The 25,860-nt window shown below is 39.1% G+C and overlaps 1 protein-coding gene across 1 annotated transcript in view; it reads right to left on the minus strand.

The window, feature by feature from the left end:
* The window catches only part of marveld2a (MARVEL domain containing 2a), a 29,624-nt gene that overhangs the window by 3,036 nt on the left and 728 nt on the right, over positions 1 to 25,860 (minus strand). Inside the window, exons 2-14 of the mRNA XM_022199794.2 lie at positions 24,360 to 24,418; positions 21,165 to 22,136; positions 19,538 to 19,758; positions 17,132 to 17,167; positions 16,856 to 17,019; positions 15,766 to 15,937; positions 11,829 to 11,879; positions 11,421 to 11,537; positions 6,964 to 7,052; positions 5,401 to 6,067; positions 5,142 to 5,309; positions 2,425 to 2,552; positions 1,222 to 1,398 (exon numbers count right to left, since the gene is read on the minus strand). Of these exons, the coding sequence (XP_022055486.2) occupies positions 1,222 to 1,398; positions 2,425 to 2,552; positions 5,142 to 5,309; positions 5,401 to 6,067; positions 6,964 to 7,052; positions 11,421 to 11,537; positions 11,829 to 11,879; positions 15,766 to 15,937; positions 16,856 to 17,019; positions 17,132 to 17,167; positions 19,538 to 19,758; positions 21,165 to 22,119 (2,945 nt within the window). The 5' untranslated portion in view covers positions 22,120 to 22,136; positions 24,360 to 24,418. The remainder of the gene's footprint in view (positions 1 to 1,221; positions 1,399 to 2,424; positions 2,553 to 5,141; positions 5,310 to 5,400; positions 6,068 to 6,963; positions 7,053 to 11,420; positions 11,538 to 11,828; positions 11,880 to 15,765; positions 15,938 to 16,855; positions 17,020 to 17,131; positions 17,168 to 19,537; positions 19,759 to 21,164; positions 22,137 to 24,359; positions 24,419 to 25,860) is intronic.

Raw genomic sequence — 25,860 nt, forward strand, 5'->3', positions numbered from 1 at the left:
AAATTCAAACAAATTCAGCCTTTCATTACAACAGAAGCCGTTAAATCCTACCTCCACTGCATGATCCTTTCTTAGCACTGCTTCACAACCTAGTCATTCACTAGTGTCATTGGGCTAAAACTACTGAACAGCTTTATTAAAAAAAAAAAAAGCAGCAATCAAAGCCACAATCATTCAATCATTGTGCAATCTTAAGGAAATATAAATTCCTAAGCCTTCAGAATTTCAAATCATTTAAAAATGCCTGCTTAATATATAAGTCTATGAATAGGAGGGCCCCACTGCCCCGGGGGATTTTATCCAAAAGAGAAATACTGTTACTAATACAAGGTCAGCCACCAGGGATGATTGTGAAGTAAAATTTAGAAAGTCCTCCTTTGCACAGAATGCCTCAAAGAAATGCAAATAAAGTCCAAAGTATTAAACACAACAAACGAGCTACAAGTTTCCACAGTGAATAACCTGTCTAGTAATTCCACTCTTTACAGCGTTTTGATATGAAAATAATCCTTATATTGGATCTACATAATGGAGTGACGTGTTCACTATAGTTAATGTCAGTCCAGCTGCTGGAAACGGCTGCTCAGCAGGAACAAATGTCCAGAAAAACAAATGGAGCAACTTTATCAGTTCTGGAAATGTGCCTGTTTTTATTACCACCTCTAAAATGAATTTATACTCAGAGCAACTTGAGAGTTCATTAACACGACCACAGCCAAACAGCAGGGAGGTGAACTCAATTTTTTGCGGTCAGCAAACACACCTGTAACTTCATCTTAATAAACAGTAAGAAGCTCCACTTCATTGCACGACCTAACCTGGCACTACAGCTAGTCTGCAATATATTTTCTGACATGCATTGCCATGTCTTGCGTCTTTTTCCTTATTGTTCAATACATCCATCCATCCATTATCTATACACCATTTAATCCTCATTAGGGTCACGAAGGGCTGGAATCTATCCCAGCTGACTTAGGGCGAAGACAGGGGACACACCAGTCTATCACAGGGCTACACATTGAGATGAACAATCACACTCACATTCACACTTAAGGACAATTTAGAATCACTGCTTAACCGCAGCATGTTTTTGGACTGTGGGAGGAAGAGTGAGAAGCTGTATGCGCAGGGAGAACATACAAACTCTGTGCAGCCCTGGTCAATACATCTTTTATTTAAATTGACAGCTACAATAAATAAATTAACATCCCTTCTTTGTACCTGTCAAAGTCGTTGTCATCCAGCTCATCTCCAGAGGAGTTATAGTCGGTGTCGTAGTCCTGTCCGTCGGCGCGGCGTGGCCGACCTGGACGCCTCCTTTTGGGCCGTCCAGCTGAACTTGCTACCTCTGAGTTACTGCTGTAAGGAATCTCATTCCGCAAAGACTCAACTGCAGGCCTGTGGGACGAATAACAATTAGTGACAGTTATTTCAAATGTATGATAAAGTTGGTTCATAAAGCAAAATAATGCCAGTGGAATCAGGTAATTATTTCAGCAGGTGCTCTGTCATGTGATGGAGGAGGAAATAAACAGCCATCTTGATTTATAATCTGCCAGTTCCTTGCCTATGAGTAAACAGGTTAACAATAACTTCTTGTTTCCTACATGGTATGCGCACATTGTCAGCACAAAAGTATGTCACATAGTTTCAGTGTTGCAATCATGTGTGATACACGAAACTGCTTTAGAGGTCACTTTCATTTAAACAGCTCTATCGTTTACACTAAGCAGCTATTAGAATTAGATTATTTTTAAGTAGAAATTCCCAGTTAATCTGCTTTCAGCTTTCCAGAGTGAGGATTTGCTATGTAATAATAATAACCATCATCGCCATTTTTCACTGTATTCTGACATTTTATAGACGATGCACTGAAAGTGGAGTGAAAGTTCAGACAGTTGTGGTGCTTTTGTATTTTGATTTCTTTACAGAAAAAAAAACATGACAGCCTGCTTCACATTTTTGCAAAAACATGAGTTTTCCAACACGACAATCACAGACTGAAGATATGAGGCTGAGGCCTAAACCCACATCAGTACAACACAGAAAAACCATTCAGTATGGGAAGGCTGGGTTTTGTTGTCTTCCCATGTGCACGTTCACTCTAAGAGCATGGTAGTGGCATTATGCCGGGGCTGTTGGACTGAGGAAGTAAGGTAAGGTGTAGCAAACACAGGTCATTATTTGAATTTATATTTACAAAATACATTGTGGAAGTGCTATTTTCACCTAGCAAGAGATGGCCGGCAAGAATGGTCACATAAATATATCCACATCCTCATTCTGACTCCATCTGGGAATGTTTAACAGCTTGCTTCTCCTTACTCCTACTGTTACAGTTAGTAAAACATAAAGGACAAACATTGACAGATTCTATGTAGTATTGAATTGGGACTGTTGTTGCCACTTTGTCAGTACACTCACGGCGGGGTGTAGTTGTAGGGGGGTTTGTCGTAGTTGCTCTCGTCATCCAGGTAACTCCTGGATCCCCTCAGCTTCTCGGGGTAGTCTGAAAGAGGAGCCGCTTCAGGGGGAACAGACACGTTGTTTACCTGCCGACAGATTCACACAGACAAGCAACGTAAAAATGTGTATACATAAAACACTATGGTTTATCCAAAAATAAACATTTTAGTTAAATATATTAAAGTATGGATTTTTCGCTGTTGTTTAATATGCATTTTGTCCATTTATCAAACACCTTTGGTAATGTAGCTCTGGGTAACTGTGATGGGCATTTCTCATCAATTTGTCAATATTTAGAAACTACATAATCAGTCAATAGACAAATAATCGCTAAATGCAAGCCTCTGCAGTTTAAAAGGATCTCTGTATTGGCCAACTGCACATTCTACATATTAGTGCTGATAATGTGATATATATGTTTTAATTTTTAAAAAAAAGCACATTTTCATCATAATGCATACTTACTCTGACATCAGTAGCAATTTCAATTCAAGTTTTTTACTCATATCTTACAGTGTGGTATCAATTTCCTTTGGTTTGCAGTGGTGGAAAGTAAGCAAGTAGACTTGGGGAATATGGTCATTTCCTCAACTATTATAAAATTGTAAAATGTAGTTCTATCAAAAAAAATACTGAAAAATTCATAGATATTCCATTTGGAAAGATATTAAGCAGAAATGCCTGCTGAAATCAGAAATTGTTCTGCACTTTAACCTTTTGTACTTTAAGTATATTTTACTACTGATACTTCTACATTGAGGTGTTATTACCTTTAGTTTAATAGTAGATCTTAGCACTTCTTCTACCTCTTTTTGGTAAGTTTTCACACATTTAATTGCACATCATAGAAGTCAAGCTGGTATGATTTTAGCTTGTTAGCTCACAGATTGTTTTGATCTGTTACACTTGTCTTGTTCTGCTGTTTTTAAACGAATACCAAGCAGTTACTTTAACATATGAAGTATAAATTAAATATACTGCACATGGACCTAAAGACAGCTTCACCAAATAACAATATTCTAAAAACAGAGGCTACACTGCTGACCGTGGCTAAATAGCGCTTAGCTTGTCAGCTAATTTATTTAACATGCAAATTTGATTTAAATGGCACAGCAAACTCAGCTACTAAGATACTGAAACATCTTAGTAATCACAGATTTTTAAATTCAATCAGTCAGCAAAAAGACTAAACCTGCTGCGTATATAGAACCATAATTGTTATTTTTTGGCTCTTCACTTTCCTCATTTATATGGCAGCTTATTGTTATAGTGAAGTCAAATGTCAAAAAGTAATCTAGTTATTCTTATTGCACTGTCACACATACTATGCCTTAAAATGTTTTGGAATCAAATTGTAGTTTGTTTTCTTCAGTGACCGTGGTTGGGAACCATAGAGCAACAGTAAACTGTGCTTTCTGACAGTTTGATGGGTGTCTTCATCCAGAAAACACACTGGATCTCTACCAGCTCTGGTATGACACACATGCATGAACTTGTCCTGTGAAAATATGTGCTGTAATTTAGCTACACCCAGCTGAACCCAGCAAAACATCAGTCTACATGTGTGCAGGTCGCTGCTGTCACACCGTCTCAGCACTTTCAGGCAGGTTCCCACAAGCTGTGATAAAATACATGCCTCTGGTTCCCAGCATCAAGTTGCTGTTGTGTTGTTTTGCACTGCTAACTGGTGGGTTTATGGCTCAGAGTTATAGTCCAACCTGTTCTTCCTGTTCACCGCTCTGCTGCAAGGACTGAATGTCATGATGACTTCCAACAAAGTGACTCATCTACTCATCGCTACTCTGTTACAAAATAGCTGCAGAAAGGATGATTCATCGCTAAATGTAAATACTCATTTTTAAATTCTTCGACGCACTGACAGCAATAAGCCCAAGAGCTCCTCTTACTATACGAGGTAAGATTGAAACTGTCATCCAGGAGCGTGCCACACCTTGAAACCAAGCATGCTGCTATAGATAGAAGGAGCTTATTACTGCGCTCCCCTCCCCCCGCTGATAAACAGGTGACTGTCGCCAAACTGGTTTCCCCGCCTCGGCTAATACACTCACTTTATTGCACCAGAACGCAAAGGCAGGCAGAGGTGTAGGATCAGCTCCTTCTCAACTTATTATTTACCAAGGATTTTCTGTTTTACATCAGTGTAAACCAAATATTTTGAGGCATTAGTTGGTTGGATTGAATATAATCATTCAGTGTCTGAAATATTATAAAGTTGAAAAAGAAAAACTGTTCTGCAAATTTAGTTTTGTAAAGACAACACTTTAAAAGTCAATTATATTCAGTTTACAAGGACATAAAACAGAAATGCCACAAATGCACCATGGCTTAAAGACAGTACACCGAGCAGCACGTTGTTGGAAGATACATTCAGCATGGTGAATTATAGTTGATGTGCAAACTAATGAAATGGTGTGTAAACAGTTAAGCCACCATTTAATTCAGTTTGGGAACGCCTATGGGCTGTTGAAAAAATGTTTTAGAAAAAAAATCTACTTATCCAGCATTTTAACATTTTAATTTATCAGACAACACAGAAGACATTTTTGGGTCTCTTCTCATCATGGTTGTGCAGTTTCCATAGAAATACAGAACTTTATGTTGTGAAAAAATTAAGCGTTCAGAGGGTTAGTTGTTGTCATCAAACAGCCACTCACCCACGCCTCCACGTCCTGAGGTGGAGCCAGGTCATCGATCTCCTTCACTTTCTTCCACAAAATGTTGCTCTTGCCATAGTTTCTGATTTTCTGGCGAGTCTTCAGGGCGAAGACAAGCATGATGATGAGAGCGGCGGTGACCAAGAAGCCAAACACCACAGCAATGGCCTGAAGGGAGAGTTAAAACACAGAGTTACCAACACAAGAAATCTTCCTGAGCAGATACCGGCAGTAGGATGGTAAAATCCAAAGTGTTCACCTCCTGCGGCTCCACCACACAGTAGTGGTAGAGGTACTGATTGACAAACACTCCTTGTGTCTGTGGTTGCTGGTACTGAGCACACAGGCCAGCAATCTGGTTGCTGTAGGCCGACCCAGAGGACTGAGCCATGGGGTTCACTGCCATCAGGTACACTATGGAGGCTATGAGCATGAGCAGCGCCAGGATGGCACAGATGATCACCACAGCCAGGTAGAACCTCCTGCTCTCTGACAGGCTCTGGTGGGAGACGACGATGATAAAGACGACCAGGGCGAAGATGAAGACGATTGCCGCCATGGCAATCATGAACCCTTTGCCTGAACGTGGGTCGTTGTAGTTCCCTCCGATGCCGCCGTAGCCATAATTGTTTCCAGCTCCATAGCCGCCACCTCCAAAGCTGCCAAACCCGCCCCCATAGGCTCCACCACCATAGGCTCCGCCACCGTAGGCCCCACCATAGCCGCCCCCGATGCCCCCAAAGCCAGTCAGGCCTCCCTGAGTGTCCCAAGCCAGCGTGGAGGCCACACAAGCAAATATGGCCACGCACAGCACAATGACGATGATTGCCATGATTTTGAGGATGCCCGGCGGAGATGCCCAGCGGTAGAAATGCTGGAACTCGTCATCCGGGTAGTAAGAATAGGCTGGCTCTGGAGGGCCATTGCTGTAAAGAGATGGAAAATATAATGTAATGAAATGGATTACCAATAACAAGTATCTCATTTTTTTATTCCCCTAAGATGCAGACAGAAGATTTACATTTAATTAATCTCATCAAAAACCCAAGACACCTGAATTTCTCTTACTGGATCAGTGAGAAATACAAAATGATATGCTGCTTCAAACATCAATTGATAAACAACCGAACAACATGTAACTAATGTTTGGCTCCTGGATTATAACAAACACCATGCTCTACAATTAAAATTATGTTGCCTGTTTTAAAAAATAAGAATAATGTTGGATACAGATCTCAAAAATATCACACCATCTCCCTGAAGGAACTCAGTCTGGTATAAATAATGGAAACATCTAAATTGAAAGTATGTCTTTAGAATTTGTCTACCCTACTACAGATTTCTGTTACAGCACAAAGATTAATATTACTGAAATATTTTTCATATTTTTATTTCAAAGCGACACCTTAAAAAGTTTTTTCTTGTCTAAGATTTTTTGGGTGTATGTGTCCAAAAGAAAAATACCAAACGTAGAAACACAAGTATACATCTGTCCTTATACACATGATACTTGTACACCATTTCTAAGGAGCTCTACTGAACCTATAAACCTCATAAATACGTGTAAATTTGACCTTCTCAACACACCTCTGTAAAAGTATATGTAGCTTGATAAACAATCCTCTCATGGTTCTAATGTTTCTCCATCATATTGATGCATCTTCCGCTAAAAAATATAACTGCATGTACAATCTGAGGTAAGGATATTAAAAAGAGCTGATTGAATTGACCTGGGATAGTCCGCGCTGGCCTCTGTGAATAGCTGAAACTGATAAAGTGATCGATAGCAGGAAATGAAGTGCTGAATAGAAAAGACACTCACTATCCCTCTGACTCATAGGGAGGAGGACTGCCATTGGGCCTTGAAGACATGACTGATGGATCCACTGACTGCTGATCTGCAAAAACAAACTACAAGAACATTCTACAGTCAGGATAGATCGATTATTCTCACTATATTTTCATCAAAATTTCCTGAAACACAAACATACTGAGTTTACTTTGACATGGATCAAACAAAAACATTAAAAACCAGCAACCTATTACATTTGACAGGTAGAAGTTGGAGGATATTTGCCATTTTAAAAAAGATTTTCTATCAATCAGCCAATCGATTAATTGATGAATCGTTGAAGTTCACACATTCAGAGTGACTTTAAGCAGTCATTTTCAGTGCTACTCTTAAAACATCACATCATGAATAAACAGCTATAAAAACACAAATACTCCCATTTCTTGTCAACAAAATTACAATTGGGATATTAAAACTATTGACAGCTGCTTGATTATTAATAATCCTTCACTTTAATGTTGCTTTAACTTTAAGTGTTTACAGCAGCACAGACACTGTTAATGAAATGTTTGAAAACAGCAGTATTCAACAAAAACATATTTCTCTGATGTAATTATTAGAGATTTAAAAGTAAAAGAAGAAAATTCCTCATAGTGAATTCCTCACACTCACCTGTCGCTGTGACACTCCTCACCTGAAACGCTTCAACTGAAACTGCAGCTGCTGATAAAAACACTTGGACCACACCTAAGGAAGCTCTGCTCTCAGCCAGTTTGGCCCCGCCCCCCCACAGGTGTCACATTACACCTGACAGGTAGTTTACCTCACTGCCCTGCAAGTAAACACCAGGAGGGGATTCGGGATGTGAGAGGAGCAGAGTCACTGTCAACTGATCAGTGTCAAAACATCTCAGAAAATACAAAGATAAATTAATATATGAAATTAAAGTTATCATTAAATTTATATGCAACCAGTGTGACAACGCAGAAATATAACTGTCAATACATTCATGACAAGAAACCACCAATTAGTTACTAAATTTGCACATTTTTTTGTACCTTTTAAAATTTATTTTGTCAACTGAAAAACAAAATTGAGAAGGGAAAATTAAGAAATTCAACATAAATTTTAAAAATAATGTTAAAAAATTTAAACTTATAAAATATAAAATACGTATATAAAAAGGAAAATTCAGGAAAATGTCAAATAAAAAGTTAACTCAATAAAATCTAAATAAAATGTAAACAAAAATAAAAAATAGCATTAGAATGGGGAATTTAAAATCAATTAAAGTAATTTAAGAAATAGAATTTTAAAATATAATAAACCAAAAAATGAAAAATGCAAAACCTAGGTGTTAAAAAAATGTAAAATATAACAAAACATGAAAAGAATAAAAATAAACAACAACTTTTAAACAGAGTGATAGAAACAAACTAAATAAATAAAGTGTAATTATACAAAACAAACCATTTTTATTATTCAATAAAATTATCTAAAAAATAACACAAACAGGTCAGAGTTAAACAGGTCAAACACATTAATTTATTAAATCAAACGATCTTTACTTTCCTGTTACAAACTTTCTGGAGGTGAAAAGCATATTATTCTTATATTGTTTCTTTATATTATTGGGAATTATTGTCTGATAACCTTTCACATTATCTTCTCAGTTTTGGGACTCACAAAATAATGCAAACAACTCATGTCCAAGAAAGAGGCTCACTCAGATTTTAGTATCAAATTCTGCTACAGAGGACATCATAAGCTGAATATAACGATCAATATGTAATTGTTGAGGTGCAGTAAGCAGCAAAAAATTATAGTCATTAATTATTAATTTTATATTTTGTCTCAAAAATTGCCCAATTACTCAAGCAGCGTGTGAAAAAAATATATATACATATGAACATACAAGAAAAAGTTAGACTGACCATTTTTGAATTGCTGCTTGAAAAATGCCTCTATTATGAAAATTTATATTACATTTGTTACTTTGATTAGATCAGCTGCTGGTTTCACCTCTAATTTAGTGTTTTTATTTCACATATCCACTACTGATGAACAAAGAAAACGAACCACATTGTCAGTGCATAAGCAGAACTGTATTCTGAGAGCAGAAAGCACCGATTGATCCCTTCAATTATGAAAGAAAACGGACTTTTACAGCAACATGTTTCCAATCACAGAGAAACACAAACCTCGTGACCAAATTTCCATTCAATTGAGACATTTATAGGGCAAATAAAGGGCGATATACAGGCACTTCTGGTATTTAAGTGCCTATAAAATACAAAGTGTTTATTCTATGAAATGGTCGACCAAAGTGTTAAAAAAAACCCCGACATTTTCAAAACTACTAAAAGTATTCTTTTCAGATTGAGAGTCACAGATACATAAAAGACAGCGTGCAAATAAAACAATCCAAACAGTCGGGACAGCAGTTTAAAGAAGCAGCTCAAAGTGGATTTAGTGGGATAAGCAGTGGTTTCATGAGGCTGAAAAGTTGCGACATCTATGTTAGAAAAAAAAAAGACTGTCAGGCAGACTGACAGGAGGTAAATCTGTACAGAAATAATGCAGCACTTATATTTTATGTTTCATTTTCATGCAAACATTTAAATTCAGTGTCATTTGTGAAATTAAACGGACAGTCTCAGCTACAATTACAGTCACAGTATCAGATATACATTATGTTTAGAGTTAATTGCATATTCAGACCATCTTAAAGAAATAATTTGACATTTTGGAGGTTTTATACAGCCACACATGTCTGCTACACTATGAAGCTGCAGCCAGGAAACAGTTAGCTTCACATAAAGACTGGAAGCAGTTAGCCAGTTAGCTTGGCTCTGTCCGAAAAAAGCAGCTCTACAACTCACAGTATTTCTAATAACACAAAGGGTCATGTGTAACTATTTCTAAGCAAACACTCTCCTACAGAAAGTGCATAACCTAAAGCGTTTAGTGGTTATTTTAACATTAGAACAAGCTGTAATGTGTTAATTAGTGACCTTTAGAGCTGCTCATATCTGAAATTTGTTATAGGTTCCCCTGTTTTAAATCTTATTTCAGACTCGACTGACTCTTTTCCCCCACTGTTGAAGATACCTGGTACATTTTTTTGGTACCATCCAATTTGAGCTGAGCTGACAGCAAAAGGGGACGTGAAAACACTGCAGACCATTGATTAGTCAGAGGAAATGGTCACTAGCTCACATGTGCAACATGAGGTGGTTTGTCATAAATCAAGAATTGAGTGGTTCTGAAAACAGCTGGTTCCACTACTGAGCACTGCAAATGTGGGTGTGCTCAACAGGATTCTCAGGATAATCCACTGATTGCCTGTTTTGTGGGGGTCTATATTTTCTCTAGACTCTAGGCGGCTTTCCAATGCAGAAACTCGGGTCAGGCACAAGGTGTTATGAATGTTTAAGGCAGGAGTCCTATAATCTACCTTTTCAGCGTTCCTGTTCCATTGCAATTTAGGATCCAACAGCTTCGACCACAACATTAACTCTGAGTGTATCAAAACAAGAACAAATGGTAGGTAGTGGATGTAACTCTCATTCTATGTAGGAAATAGAACAACAGAGGTTTGCTATGGTTTATGTTGAAGATGGCGACACTGGAGAGAACAGGACTGCTACTGGAAGAGGACAGAAAATTGGTGCTTTTCTTAATTCTGACAATCTGCAATGAGCCCCACACAGAAATTTTTTAAAGCTGATCAGAAGCACCTACCCTAGAACAGGTACTAGTTTCCATCCTCAAAGTGGCCCTGACAGAGGGTCTACTGGGTCCCTGCAGTCCCACAAACATCCAGGATGCCTGCAGGGTCCCAACATTTTAAATAGTCACGCTACCCACAAAAGCAATTAAGTTCTTTGACCTGTTTATTTTGTTTAATCACTTGACCCAGTGTATGAAAAAAGGAACCCTGCAGAACCACAGGTTGGTCAACTGATCCAGGGCACATGTTCCTCTGTATGGTTGCTGACAAAACTATACAAGACTACATCATGAACAACCATAACAGCTGGAGTGGTGCAGCCAGATGGACAAAGTACACGTCAGCAGACTGGAGAGCAGCTGAAGGGAAGGTGGCATTGATGTGGCAATAGTGTTGTTGGTGCGATCCACCTCCTAAGTTAAGCTAAGCTAACTGGCTACATATGAGAGCAGATCATCATGTCATCTAACACTCCTTTGGAAACTCCTCCAAAATGTTAAATTATTCCTCCAAGTATAAAACATTCTACCTCTTTGGGCTTAAACAAACACAAACATAGAAATATAAAACTGCCGATAGAGGTGCTTCTCCCGGATGACTGCTGTACAGATCCCAAAACAGTCTGAAATCCCAGATGTGGTTCTGTCTGGGTTTCACTCTCCACATTAAGCTGGTCATTTCCACCAGCACTGTGGCCAGCTGGTCAAAGTAGTTCAGTAACTGTGTTGCAGCATACGGACATCTCGGAGGTTCAGCTGTATCCGTCGTTCCACTCCATGACTTTATCATATTCCTGGATCCTCTGCTTGATGTGTGACAGTTTGCTCTTGAGATACTCACAGCGCTCCTTCTTCTCCAGGAAAGTGGGTTCCTGGGAGGGGAAAGACCAGATACATTCTGTATATACACAACCATGTTCTATGTTTTCTCTGTTGTCAACAAACTTCATGAAAGAATGTTTGTGTTTGGTGTCACATCAGCCTCATCTATTCATCTGTTACTGTGCTATAAACTCCTGTGTGGAGGAAAATTTAGCTGAGTGGCACTGTGCCTCCACTGATGTGAATGTGTGAAAAAAATTGTTGCCATTAAAAGAACAGAAGAAAACCAGACAAATCTCTGGAACGTAAACAAACGCAGGAACACAAGAAAATAAGCTCACCTTCTTCTTCCTCTGGTAGTCCTGCAGGATTCTGTTGATGCGATCCACCTCCTACAAACAGAGACAAATTCAGGATTAAAGACAGAAACTCAGTATGAAAATCAGGTGCAGCAATGTGAGTGGAGCTGATGAGGAATGTGAGCGTGGAGGGAACAGGAAGGGCAAACGGGAACTCACAGGACGGGGAAATGAGGCGCGTTTTTACAACAAAAACACTGACTGTAATATTTCAGATGCACAATCAGACCACTTCCTGAATGAAGTCACTGCTGAGCTGATGTGACGCACTGAATCAGACTGAAAGGGGGTAAATGTGACTGCAGATGTAAAGCACAGCGTAGTGTGCTGCTGTCCTGAAGCTAACGGTAAGTTTGTTAAAGGCGTAGCAGCTTGGAGCTTACAAACCGATTAGACACAGCATTAAAACTGGGGAAGTGAATGAAAAGTACATCCGGTTATAACAGCTCCTGTCAGCGAGTAGGACGCATTAGGCAGCAAGTCAAGAATCAGTTTTTGAAGTTGTGTTGGAAGCAGCATCACACCACAGCTTACTGTGTTTGAGTGTGCAAAGCTGCAAATCAGTCAGAGTGTTCATGCTGACTCCTGTTCATCACTGAAAGTCCCTTCAGTGGTCTTCAAAACTTTACTATGGGCGAATGAAAGAAAGTGTGTCGGTGTGATGACTTTCTTTCTTCCGTGGACAGTTTGGCTCATTGTTCACTTGGGGAAGAGATGGCAGCAGGATGGAATAAAGGCGAGCAGGTGGAGTCGGTGTGATGCTCTAACTGTTTGAGCATAAGACGACTCCTGTGCAGTGGTGGTTTTGGTGAAAATGCTCTGCTGTCTGTGAATTTTCCCTTTTAGGTCAGCGACGATAGTGGCTCCAGTGTATTTTTTCATATTTCTCTTTGCTTGTGCTGTTGTCGTTGTGACTTAAATTGAAATCTTTCATGGCTGATTTTGTTTCAAGACACACTAAACACATTGGTTGGCCTTTGAACTCTATGAAGAGGAAACATGCTTCCCATCTTGCCCAAAAGATGTGGTTTTCCTTGTCAAATTTCTGTTTTTGCGCAGATATCTCCGTTGCTTGAATGAATAGATTAGCTACCTCCTGTGTTCAATGAAGAACAGAGCAGCTACTTGCAGTTGGAGGCAAAATTACACCTGTGGTCGAGACAGTCTGCTGCTTCAAAAGCAGTGAAGACAGCGATTAAAAATGAGATACGAGTTAGAAATGAATTTGCAGGCTGCACCAACTGATGCTGTGGGCCGCGGGCCACCAGTTGCTTATCCTTACGCTAACATTTGAACACCTTATTTCACTCTTTTCAAAGTAATTTTTGGTCACACACCTGTCTGACTGAACCGCATCCATCTAACAGCATCTACCTTAACCAGCAGGTGAGTTGTTTATGAAACAACAGTAAATTGTAGTGTAGAGTTTAGCTTGTTCACCCTCACTAAAAGACTGATGTATTGGTGTGTTTTCTAATTTAAGTATTTTGCAAATATCAAGTCTGAAGTCACTATCAGTGCTTACATCAATGCAGAACTAGTGTATGAAATGACAGCTATTCATCAGCATGTAAGGTTGATTAATCCATGCTGTACCAATAGAGGGGTGGAGAGCTGCAACTAAATCATGTGCTGCTGCTGCAGTTGCAACAGTGATTAAGTTAGTCTGGAGTCTCTGTGAATCAGAGCTGTTAAAGCAACATGAAGGGGTATTTCACAATATCTGGCAGCTGATTTAAATGTTGCTCACTGGTGTATGTGTATTATATACATGTGTATACATGTATATAATACACATAGAGGAAACACCTGTACAAATATCCAATCAGCCAATTACATGGCAGCAGTGCAGCATATAACCCTACTGGTCAGGAGCTTCAGTTAATATTCATATCAAGCATAGGGATGAGGAAAACTGTAATCGCAGTTTAAAGTGAAAAACAGCATTCTCTCAGCCTTGAGAGAATGTGCCATATTTGTGTCAAACCGAAATTTTTTTCTGTCATTTCAAATGGTTTTGTCATAAGCTCGTAAATTATTTGTAAAATATTTTCAATCACTTCACGCTACACAAAAGGTGTTTTACTACAACCCCATAAATGACAACATAAAAAAAGATTTGGAGAGGTGGTCGACATACCCATTGGATTTTAGTAGCAGAATAAATGTAATAAAAATTAATACATTGCCAAGGCTATTGTATTTATTCCAATCTCTTCCATTAGAAATACCAACTAAACAATTTGTACTTTGGGATAAAATGGTGTCAAGATTCATTTGGGGGGGTAGACGACCTAGAATATGTTTCTCTACTTTGCAACTGCCAAAAGAGAAAGGTGGAATGGCTTTACCGAACCTAAAACTCTACTTTCTGGCTGCACAACTACGACCTTTGTGTCTTTGGAGTGATAACTTTTATTATGCAAGATGGAAAGACATTGAGACATCTGTAGCCAATTGCAATGTCCAAACTCTGTTGGGAGAGGAGGGTTTAGATGACACTCTTGGAGTCGTCTCAATCCCATCATTATATTCTCACTAGAAACATGGTTCTCTCTGGTTAAGCAATTTAAACTGAAAAATGAGCAAAAATTATTGAGATGGATAGCTCTTGACAAGAGTTTTAAACCAGCTAACTACGACTGTGTCTTTAAAGACTGGATGAATAAGGGTCTGACAGCTTTCTGTATAGTTACCAAAAATAACAAAATGAAGAGTTTTACGGAACTGAAGGATACATTTGATCTGAAGAACCAGGATTTATTCAGGTACTTCCAGTTGAGAGACTTTTACAATAAGGAAATAAAGGGGATGTACCCTGGTGAGGTGGTTAACCCACTCATTGAAATATGTATGAAATATATAAATAATGTGTGGTGCTTATCAACAGAAGATTACTAAGGTTGTTTCACAATTCTATCATGGTTTGTTAAAAAATTTGAAAAACACCTCACTGTATGTAAAAGAAAAATGGGAGTGTGAATTGAAGGTTAATATCACAGATGATGAATGGTATCAGATATGCAGCTTACTTCAGTGTTCCACCAGCTCCCAACAGTGGAGAGAATTCAATTGGGAATGTTTTATTAGGTTCTTTATCTCCCCTCATGTGAAAAGTAAAGAGCTTGGGATCCCACAAGCCTGTTGGAGGAACTGTGGTAGTATGGACGCAAACCACTCGCACATTTTCTGGACTTGTTCTAAAATTCAGCTGTTTTGGACAATTGTCAACAATACATTACAAAAGGTGTTGGGATACAATATCCCAAAGGAATTTAAGGTTCTGCACTTGGGGAACATCACAGAAAGTGTACAGAAGGAGGACCATTATTTGTCCAAGATTCTACTGACTGCAGCTCGAAAGGCCATTACTAGACTTTGGCTCAAACCTAATACCCCAGATCAACATCAATGGACAAAGTTAATTCAGAATATCTTTTACACGGAAAAATTAACCTACACAATAAGGTTAAAGGAACCGGCATTTCAGAAAAGATGGGAAAAATGGAATATATTTCTATCTTTAGACAAAGCTTAACCTCTTATGTTGTTTTGGTTTTTTTGTCTTTGTTTTTTTTCCATACAGCTGGAAACTGTTTGGTTAGTTTGACAAACTGTATTATCGCTGAAATGTAATGCAATTTTAATTTTAAGCTGACATTGCATCCTTAAAGAGTCTGTACAATCATTGACTTTGATATACAAGATGTAAAGAACTGTAACCGGGATTTTTTTATTGACTTTTTTGCTTTTATATGGTTACAGGATGTTTGAAGTGACTCACCCCTGCACACACTGAAACACTAAGCTAATATTTTTGAAGTTACACATTTGAACACAAGGAGAGAATCTAGCAAGGCTAATGTAGCTTTACTGAGTGTTATATGTAGAAGTGTGAGAGGTATGTGTAACCATTCACCATCTGGCTCGTCGGGTGCTGAGGCAGAGTGCGCATCATGCCGTCCATCTCGTCAAACTTCTTAAGGGTTGCCTGCACATCTGCGTGCAGCTCTTTGTACTCTGCGTACTGGTCGTTGAACACAGCTCGGTACTGGTCCCGCTCGTCATCTGTTCGGATCGCTGGGTACTTACTGCAGGATGGAGGTGGATTAGTATTAGTATTTATTACAGAGAATATTTAATCCGTAACATTAGTTTCACTTTTATTCACAAAAATCTAATTTGCCTACTGAAGTCTCTGTTAAAACTCCGAAAGCTTTTCTCTTTGTCAAAGCTTTTACAACTGAATGATTAATGGTGTTCCTGTAGTTTATTTTCATTTGATCTTACTCATTTTACTGGTTTTACTTCCTCTGTGCATATGTCCCTTCTCTTATTTTATCTCCATATTCTGGTTTTATTTTTGTAATTTAGTGAAGCATGTTGTAATGCTGTTATTAAAAGTGTTATAGAAATAAAGTTGTTATTATGAGGATCCATACCTTGATAATGATTTTGTTGATGCAGGACAGAAGACTTTAAAAGAGACTTTAAAAAAATCAGCCAAATGATCACCAGAAAAATAACTGCAGACTGTTCACAAAAAACAGACAAATTCTTCACACTCTCAGGTTCTGGTTGCTCAAACAGAAGAATTTGCTGGTGATCTATGTTAACGTATTATTGCAAACTGAAAACCTTTCAATTCTGGACTTCTTGAAGATGTCATTTTGGGTTCTGCAATGGTTCAGCATAATCTTTTAAATACATCTTATTCGAAACGATTAAAAAAAAAAACAACTGGTCTGTATAAAATCAATGTAAACATGAACAAGACCAGAACTAAAACTTAACCAGATGTTAGATATAAATCTTTGTACAAATCTTGACCAAACAATGTGAAATACAGGTGTGAATTTACCCTGAGTCTTCTGTGACATTAAACTGAGTCTCTTTGACATTTTAAAGATCAAACAAAATTTCTACAAAACGACTGGCAGACTGGTTTGCAGCCCTACTCTGTACTGTGTTTTATTTCTCTTCACTTCTGTATTTTCAGTGGTACTTACGCAATGTAGTCTGGGACAATAACAGGCTTTGGAATGTGTCCTGATGGTATAGTTCCCTGTAAAACCTTGGCAGGAGCAGCTTTTGGTGCAGCTTGGATGGGAATGACTGAGGAGCCCTGAACCTGCTCCGGAGTTCTGGGAGCTGGATCAGACACTGGGACCATCTGCAGAGACACAGCAACACATGACATGAGCTACCTCATAAAATACAAAGAGCGAGTGTGCTTTATCAGTCCAGACATGGGCTATTAAATCTGGCATGTACAGAATGCTTACCAATGACCGTTCAGCTCGAATGTCAGACGGCTGCATCTGTACACAGACACAGAAATATAAAAATATCAGTCTATTAATATGGAGAAAATAGCTATGATTTCTATTTTCTTAGATCGTGCACATCAAACTCCCAGCTGTGCTGTAGGTGTTGCTGCATTACATAAAGTCATGTGTGTACTTATGGGCATTCACGCGATACCAATACCCATTTATGGTTGTTTTGCACTTTAAATCTTAAGGTTTTTGTCCTTTTGTTGGCTTTATCTGATAGGCACAGGCAAGAGGCAGACAGGAAAGCAGGGAGAAGAATGGGGGCAGTAAAGGGCCGTGAACTGGAATCAAACCCAGGCCGCTGTGTACATGGGTGACACACGCTCAACCAGTTGAGCTATCCTTGCACTTTAAATCCTAAATCACATTATTTTCCTTGTAATAGTCCAATAAATACAATGCTTCAAAGCATGACTTTACTGCTTTAGTAAAAATAAAATAAATAAAATTTAAAAGGGGGGTGTCATTGGATAAACATGCTATATCTCAAACAAGAAACTGGAAAGAATTCAAAAATAGATCAATTCAAGACACAGAAAGTCTAGCTGCAGTCTGTGCGCTTGGCTAGGCTAAATGACTCCTGCCTGTGGTCATTAAAGTCAGTAGAATGATCTGACTCTCAACAAAGCAAATAATCGTACAAGTTGTGACCAAAAGGTTCTGAGGCTGTTCATGGTGTGTGTGCTCACACAACAGCAGATCCTCTGCTACACATGTTTTTGTGACTGGGAGCTGTGCATTTGTGATTTCAACATGGATCTCAGTCTTCTACAGAAAGAAAACACAACATTCTGTGTCATTTAGTAGCTGAGACGATCCGGCATTCACTGATGACCAGAGGTGGGTCTACAACTACCATCAAGAGAAGAAACAGCAGTTTTCACTGTTGAAGAGTCGCAGTCTCAGGCCAGAAGCACCAAGAGCACGCTCGTTGTTTTCTACAACATTCACATGGTTGTGCACCAGGAACACATCCCCCTCAAGGTAATTTTGTAACGTCTTGCGGCCACAACAACACAATTGGTGCTCTCCATCAGCCCTACTCATCATATTTGTCTCCCTGTGACTCTTTCAGGTTTTCGGTTTAGGAGACTGAGTGCTCACTGCACATGATGCTTGCCATTTTTTACAAAACAGGGCTTCCAAGGAGTGTTACTAACATTGCAAGAACACTGGCAACAATGTATTGCTCCACAAGGAGACACCCAAAATTAAATAAGGTCCAATTTTAGATTTTTTAGGCAGTCTGTGAGCTTTTTTGGTATTTAACAAAATGTTGGACAATATATGAGACTGCTGTATAAACAAAGAAATATACACCAAAAGAGGAGTTAATAGTGCACCAACATAAGGCATTTTGTTACAGCTAGACTGCATGCTCCTTTTCCTCTGCAGCACATGCTACCTAACCTGACGAGGCAGATACTTTGTTTCACAGAACCATCTGAAAAGTTGCTGGCATACCACATCAGTGCAAATGCCTTCAAGCAGTGCGTCTCTGCTGTTTTCTCACATCCTGTCCATCTACAGTGCTACTTACTAGTAAATGATAAAAATTACAAATACTGTAACTAAGGAAAAGAAATGCAAAGGCGCTTACAAAAAGTCCTCATCCATCTACTATAGGCTAACTCATGCCTAAAACACAGCTATAGCTCCAAGTGGTTTCTCAGTGGGGATGATTAATCATCAATTAGCTGTATCAATCAATAATCGATTTATCATCAACATGAAATAAACTCAGTTAATGGACTTCATTCCGTGTGTGTCACATGACATGGCTGCTCAAAGGCGTACATTATACGTTACATAGCCACGAGGAAACAGTAACGCTGTCTAAGTGTACTTCATCTCACATACAAAAGGAGAACTCTGGTCAGAAGGTATTAGGTGTCACGGAAGACCTTCTCATGGTGATGTTTCAATAGCTAAACCCCACAATGCTCTAAGCTGGAACTGTCAGTAGTGTGACTGAGTGCCTCTTCTGGTTGCTACAGTGTGACTCAGTGGGAGGCTCCATCTGGTAGCACAGCCAGGTATTACAGCTAATGCACAACACATTTTCTGACATGCATGTCTTTATTGACACATATATTGACAATCAATTAAATCCCTAAAAGGGTAACACACTGCCAGCTCTCAGGTAAGATTCACAGACTCCACCTTCTCACGCCTCCACAACTTTAAGCTTGTGTGCAAACTATGTGGTTTGTTGCTGAATTATAGCAACAAACACCCTGTTTTGAAGCAATCAAGGTGACATAGTGTGGAAACGATTTAAGCTAAAGAAAGACTGCTCAGAAATCTCTGGACACAACCTAACAAACAACGTGAAGCTGGCTGATATCTCCTCACCTCCTGACCGTACTGTTCTCGGTATCTGCGAGCAGCTTCGTGCCTCCACAGCTTGAGACACACGATGGCTCCGATCAGATACACAACCATGGTGACGAACAGGAAGATAATAGCAGCCGTCTGGCCTGCTTCCGTCCTGCAGAACGCTCCATTGATGCCGTTGTTGAAGACTGGGTAGGAGCAGAGCCCTCCGCGAGTCGTGTCTCGGACATAGACGATGCCTGGCAGACAAAACACAGACAAGCTCAACTTGAAGTGACTGACAATAAAAGTTTCAAAAACATTATATTTATTGACATCAAGCCAAGAGGTTTTGGTGCTTTTAGATTAAATTTCTTCAGCGATAAAATGTGAGTATATTTACAAAATTTTGAGGTACCTTTACTTTCCATTTCATACTCTTTGACACTTCTACTCCACTACAATTGAAAGGTAAATACTGTACTTTTGACTTCCCTGCTTTCAATTGACAGCTGTAGTTTCTAGTTATGTAGCAGACAAAAATTTCACATCACTTATTTAATGTTTAAATGAACAGGGGCCACTAAATTGAAATGTTTCATATTAGATACAGCTGGTATACTGCAGTCAAAGAAGAATATAAGGCGATATTAAGTGACCAAATTTCAAATTATAGTCAAAGACCCTTTGAGAAATAGCCAGCTTTATTCAGTGAACAAGAATCTTTAATTGTACTGCTTGTTTTATTCTTTTGTGGTCAAAAAGTTCGCTTGTTTTAATTCAAGCAGTTCATGTGGCAACGTAAGAAAAAGCTACACCGCTGTTGTTTGTGTATATGTTAAACAACAAGCTGGTATTAGAATTTGTTTTGCATAAGGCTGTTGGTGACGTATACAAGTGAAAATTAGACACCTTAAAGTGAGTGACTGTGTAATCTGTGTTCCTCATCAAAGGGTTGTGGGACTTTGAATAGAAACAGTGAGAACAAAGAAAATCCCACAGTTCTTCAACTACTTATCTCTGCAGTTTAGTCAGGAAAATTATTTAAATTACAGCTAAAAATTGTGATATTTCATCAAGATCACATTATTCAACTTGTTTCATGTGAAAAAAAATTCAAAACAAGCTGTTTGATGCTGTAAAAAAAATCTGTGCACTGAGATTGAGAAGAAAATAAAACATACTGGATGAGTTAAATAAATGCAGCAAGGCTCATTAACAGTATACAGAAGAGAAAATGATCAGCTTTTTGAAACATCTTTCTAGAGTTAATGTGCACAGTTATGTTAAAAGTGCCAAGTTTGTAGAGGTTGTAAAACTGTAAATGACTAAATAACTAACACATGTGGAACCATCACTTTCTTCTAGTATTGGTAACAATTATTAGTCAGAATAAACTAACTTACTCATTTACAGATTTTCTATTGCAATTACGTTTCCATGTAACACATTTTATGCAACTGAATATAATGAACTGCTTATTTAATTATTTTAGCCTTAATAATTCACAACATAACTTAAGTACAAAACACTGTGAATGGGAGTTTGCTCAGTGGGACCAGTTATGGACTCTGGCTCGCAGCACTGGAAAAAACTTTTTAAAACACACAGATTCTGTTGATAATCTGAAGATCAACAGTTTTGGAGATGCACCTTGGTTACCTACCTGCTGCCATGTAGAGCACTGCCAGAGCCAGGTTAATGACGAACTCAGTCAGAGGCCACCAAGAGGAGTCCAGCAGGATGGTGCGGTAGTACATGGTCATTCCCAGCACTAATACTATAACAGTCACTAGCCAGGCCAGGCCTGCCACCACCAGCACAAACGGTGTTTTGGGGCCAGAGTAGTAGTATCCACCTGTGTTGGCGCCGTAGAAACCTCCTCCATACGCTCCTCCAGGAGACGAGTATCCAAACATATTGAACCACTCGTTGTCTTTGTGGATGTACGCACAGACGCAGGCGAACACAGCTGCTCCCAGCAGCAGCTCCACGCAGCCCAGAATCCTCAGCAGCCCCGGCCACGACTTCATGTAGGCGTAGCGTTGATGGTACTCCTCCACCCGCTCGCTGTAGGTCAGACCGGTGTGATGGGTGCGTCCTGACACGGACTCATGGCCATCTCGTGCTTCCAGAAGCTCCTTGCGTGAGTTGTAGCTGCCACCCGAGCCGCCATAGTGATCCCGGTATGATCCGGGAATGGAGGGGGAGTGTGGGGGGGAGCAGCGCACTCCCTCGGTGGTGCTGTTGTTGTTGTTGTATGAGGAGGCAGGCATGGACCACGTCTTGTTGCTGCTGCGGTTGCTTCCTCTGAAGAAGTTCTTCCAGGAGTCGGGGATGAAGCGGTGGACCGGTTTGATGTCGATAGCAGGGTCGGGCTCCGGGTCTACGTCATCCTCGCTGTCACTGGGATCAAACTCAGGGCCCACGGGAGGCTGGTCGGGCAGCGGCGGAGGTGGAAGAGGGTCAGCGCTCTGAGCGAGATGAGGCGTTCGCTGCTCTCTCAGTGGCTGCAGGCCGTAGGAATCTGCTCGGGGTAGCGAGCCTTGGGGAACCTGGTCATAGTGGGGCGCCTGGCGGTCACGCTCAGTGCGTCCGTAAAAGCCTCCTCCATAGGACATGAGGATGGTGATGGTCCCTGTAAATATTCACACATGCTATCATAACATATTGTTAATGTGGTACTTAGACAATTTATCTACTGGAAAACAACACTAATAATTCTGATATTTTAGTGATTGGTAAAGTCTTTCATCAAGTAAAAATACCAAACCGAGATTCTTTTGGGACAAACGCAAGTTGTCTCCAGTTGTCTAAGTACTTACAGTCCTGTTGCATTTACCTGCCAGTGAGTACTTAGCATTTTTGCTTGTTAAAAGACAGAAAAAATGATAGATGAACTATAAAATTGCTGTTCTTTCAGTCAATAAAATGAAAAGATTAACTGGTTAAACCCTTTTCTATTGATTTGCTCCTTGCTGGTTTTATAATCATTGAGGCCATCACATAATTCTGAAGTTACATATGATAGCATAGTCATTTGCTGTGATTTTGCATAATTCTATATATCTTTAAATGTGGTTTATATTTCTTTGTGGTCATTTTGTGTCTGTTTTTGGTTGTTAAGAAACTCATTGTAGTCATTTTATGTCTCTTTTTGGTTGTTATAAAATGTTTGTGGACATTTTGTGTCTCCTTGTGGTAGTTTTGCACCTGTTTGCAGCTGTTGTGCATCGAGAGGTGGTCCTTTAGTGTCTCTTTCCACTCATTTTGTCTGTTAGGAGTAAATCTGCATCAGTTTTCTGTCTCTTTTAAGTTGGCTTATGTCATTTTTCATCTCTCTACAGTTGTTTTGAGCCATTATGCTCATTGCGGTGTAAATTTACAGACATTTTGATTGTAACAATGGTTCTTTTCAATGTGTCTGTCTGTGTTAATACGGATTCTCTTTTTGGTCAGTTCCATGTTTTTAATGGCAAGTTTGTGTCTTTGTAGTAATGAGCACTTTTGTGGTTGTTTTGCATCCGCTTACAGTCGTTTGGATAACAGACTTTTTATGTGCATTTGTAGTCAATAGTTCTACATCCTTTTCTGTGTATTTTGCATCCCTGTTGAGTTGGTTTGCATCTCCGTATGACAATTTTGTGTCAGTTTTCATCTCTCTGTAGCTTTTTGAGTCTTTGTGTGCATTCTTAGTCTATTTGCAGCTGTTTTGTGTGTAAAAATGGTCCTTTTTGAAATGTCTGTAGTGGTTACGAATCTATTGGTATAAACCAGGAATACATTTTTTATGATCCGTTTGTGCCATTCTAATTACTGTGAGTGTCTTTGTGGTCATTGTGTATTTTTTAGGGCTGGACCCGAATATCCCGAATATCCGAATATTCGTTCGCTACGGCACTATCCGGATATTAATTTGGTATCCGAATACTCGCCCTGTCTCCGCTGCCGCTGCCGCACGAACCACACGAATGAATATCCGGATATTCGTCTTTAATAGGGCCCGAATATTCAGAGGCCAGAAACCACTATTCGGGCCAGCCCTAGTATTTTTGCAGTAGTTTTGCATCAACTTTGGATCTGTTTTAGTTGTTTGCATCTCTCTCATCTTGTGCCATTTTTTAGGGTTAGGGTTATTCCTTTAGTCTTTTCAAGTCTGTCATTGCGGTCATTTTTTGTCTGTTTTGAATAGAGATTTTGGGCCATGGGGCCTCTGGACCCCTTGATCCATTGGGCATGGGCCTGACAGGCCTGCTCCGTAATTTGTCAATTGCAAGTAAATGAATGTTTGGTACTTTTACTTGGATGACCTGTTTATTCAATGATTGCTAGTTAATTTTCAGTCTATCCACCAACATTATTTCTTCAGCTCTAACCATGATATTAGCAAATCAATTCAGTAACAGAAGAGAGCAGTCAGAGAACAGAAAGAAAAAGCAAAAATGAAAAAAAATATATAAAAGAAATTGTCCCAGACTGATAAGAACTTCATATTAGACATTCAAGCCCCACATTCATGCAAATGTATCGAGGAGCACTGAAGTAATAAAAGCAAACCCTCGGTATCTGACGCCAGCAGAGAAAACACCCTTCAGCCCGAGCCGTCATGAGTGAAGATCCCAGCATCATTCATGCAAGCCGAGTCAAGAATGCATTTTTGTGCTGCAACCAAACACGGTCCCTGAATGCTGCTGTTGTTGTAATAACCACTGGTGTGTTCAGACCGCACAAAAATACATTCTTGACCAGCAGTCAGCCCCTGAAAGCCAACGTCTTTGAGAGGATTGGACCTCGAGAGGTTGAAAAAATATGAACTGTGCTTGAATACCTCTTTCACACGCAGTCACTCAGCACAACTTACATTGGCTTGCAGGTCAGAATGCAAACCTTGTATGAACATACAGTGTGCTGAAGAATCACCTGCAGAGACAAGATAAAGGAGATAAACAAAACAACAAAAAAAACATAGTCTTGCAAGAAATCCTTTGTTCATGAGGGTTCAAATGTTTGTTTTAGTGTTTAAACTGTTAAGTAAGTGTTCATTCAATGTATAGAGTCATTTCAGATCCTGTAGTTTGTGGTGCTGTTGAACATTGTACTATATTATGTATAAAATAATACAGTTCAACACATACAATTAGCAGAAACACGCATCTGCAGATAAAATAATGAATATTTAATATTCCTAATATTTTGGATATACAGAAAGTTTGGGACTTTTCAAAACAAAAGTAGATGTTTGAGGAAAACATTACGCATCCAGGATACTGTGCTGGTCATTATCCACCATTTTCCACTCATGTTTTATTGGCCAAATGATTTACTGTAACAATAACTGACTGATTCATCAATAATAAAAATAATTTAGTTGTAGCTGTAGGATATGGATACCTCCACCCTCACTGATATTATCTCAGCTCAAATCAGCTGCTTGATCAATTTTCTGGAACTTTAAAAAATTAATGGTGAGCCACTTAAGCACTAGATTGTATAACGTGAAATATGTTTACATCTGGATGGATTTCCTTTAATAATTGGTGGATTTTTGCTAAATAAAGTGTGAGAAAACAGTGAAGAGTTGCTAATGATTAATCATCACAGAAGCCCATGTTTTTAAATTTAAATAGCTTTTACTGTCTGAACAACTATTAAAAACTTTCATAGAAAACCAAGAAATGACTGTGGATTAATGGTTAGTTCATTATTATAGTTTTACGGGGCTTATTCTCATTGTAACCGCCTAAACTTTTGTCATTTTCTATTTTCTTTAAGCACATTGCTAAGAATATACTATAGCCTATAACAAAATTGTATTATTATAATTCAATTAATTAGTTGATGAACACAAAGATGTCTTAATGATGGCATCATCGCTTAAGTCAACTTTCAAGAAAACTAAGCAATGGAGTGTCCTAATTTGTGACAACTTAACACATTCTGTGCCTTACAGTAAATTGCACATTTGAAAGTTTGGGGCTCGGTTGCATGAAACAAGATATTTGAAGACTTCACAGGGTCCCTGTAAGAGTTTTAACATTTATGAAAACAAATTAAATAGAGTTGCAATTCAACATTTTTGCTTTTAGTGGATCAAGACAAGTGATATCCTCAAAATAAGATATTTAAGGATATCATTGTGCATCCAGGATGCTGTGATGAGCTCTTTTCACCAGTCAGCTGTTTAAATAATCATTGAGGACCTTGTTTAGAAAGCAGCACATTGATCTCAATGTGAGGACAAGGCAGCTTACTGTGCTTTAAATGACTGGAAATGGAATATTTGGAGCTTGTTTTGGTGGCACAGCATTGGACATTAAAGGACTTCACTTTGCATCCAGGATGCTGTAATGAGTTGTTCCTAA

Source organism: Acanthochromis polyacanthus, chromosome 18 (genome assembly GCF_021347895.1).
Source record: "Acanthochromis polyacanthus isolate Apoly-LR-REF ecotype Palm Island chromosome 18, KAUST_Apoly_ChrSc, whole genome shotgun sequence".
Lineage (NCBI taxonomy): Eukaryota > Metazoa > Chordata > Actinopteri > Pomacentridae > Acanthochromis > Acanthochromis polyacanthus.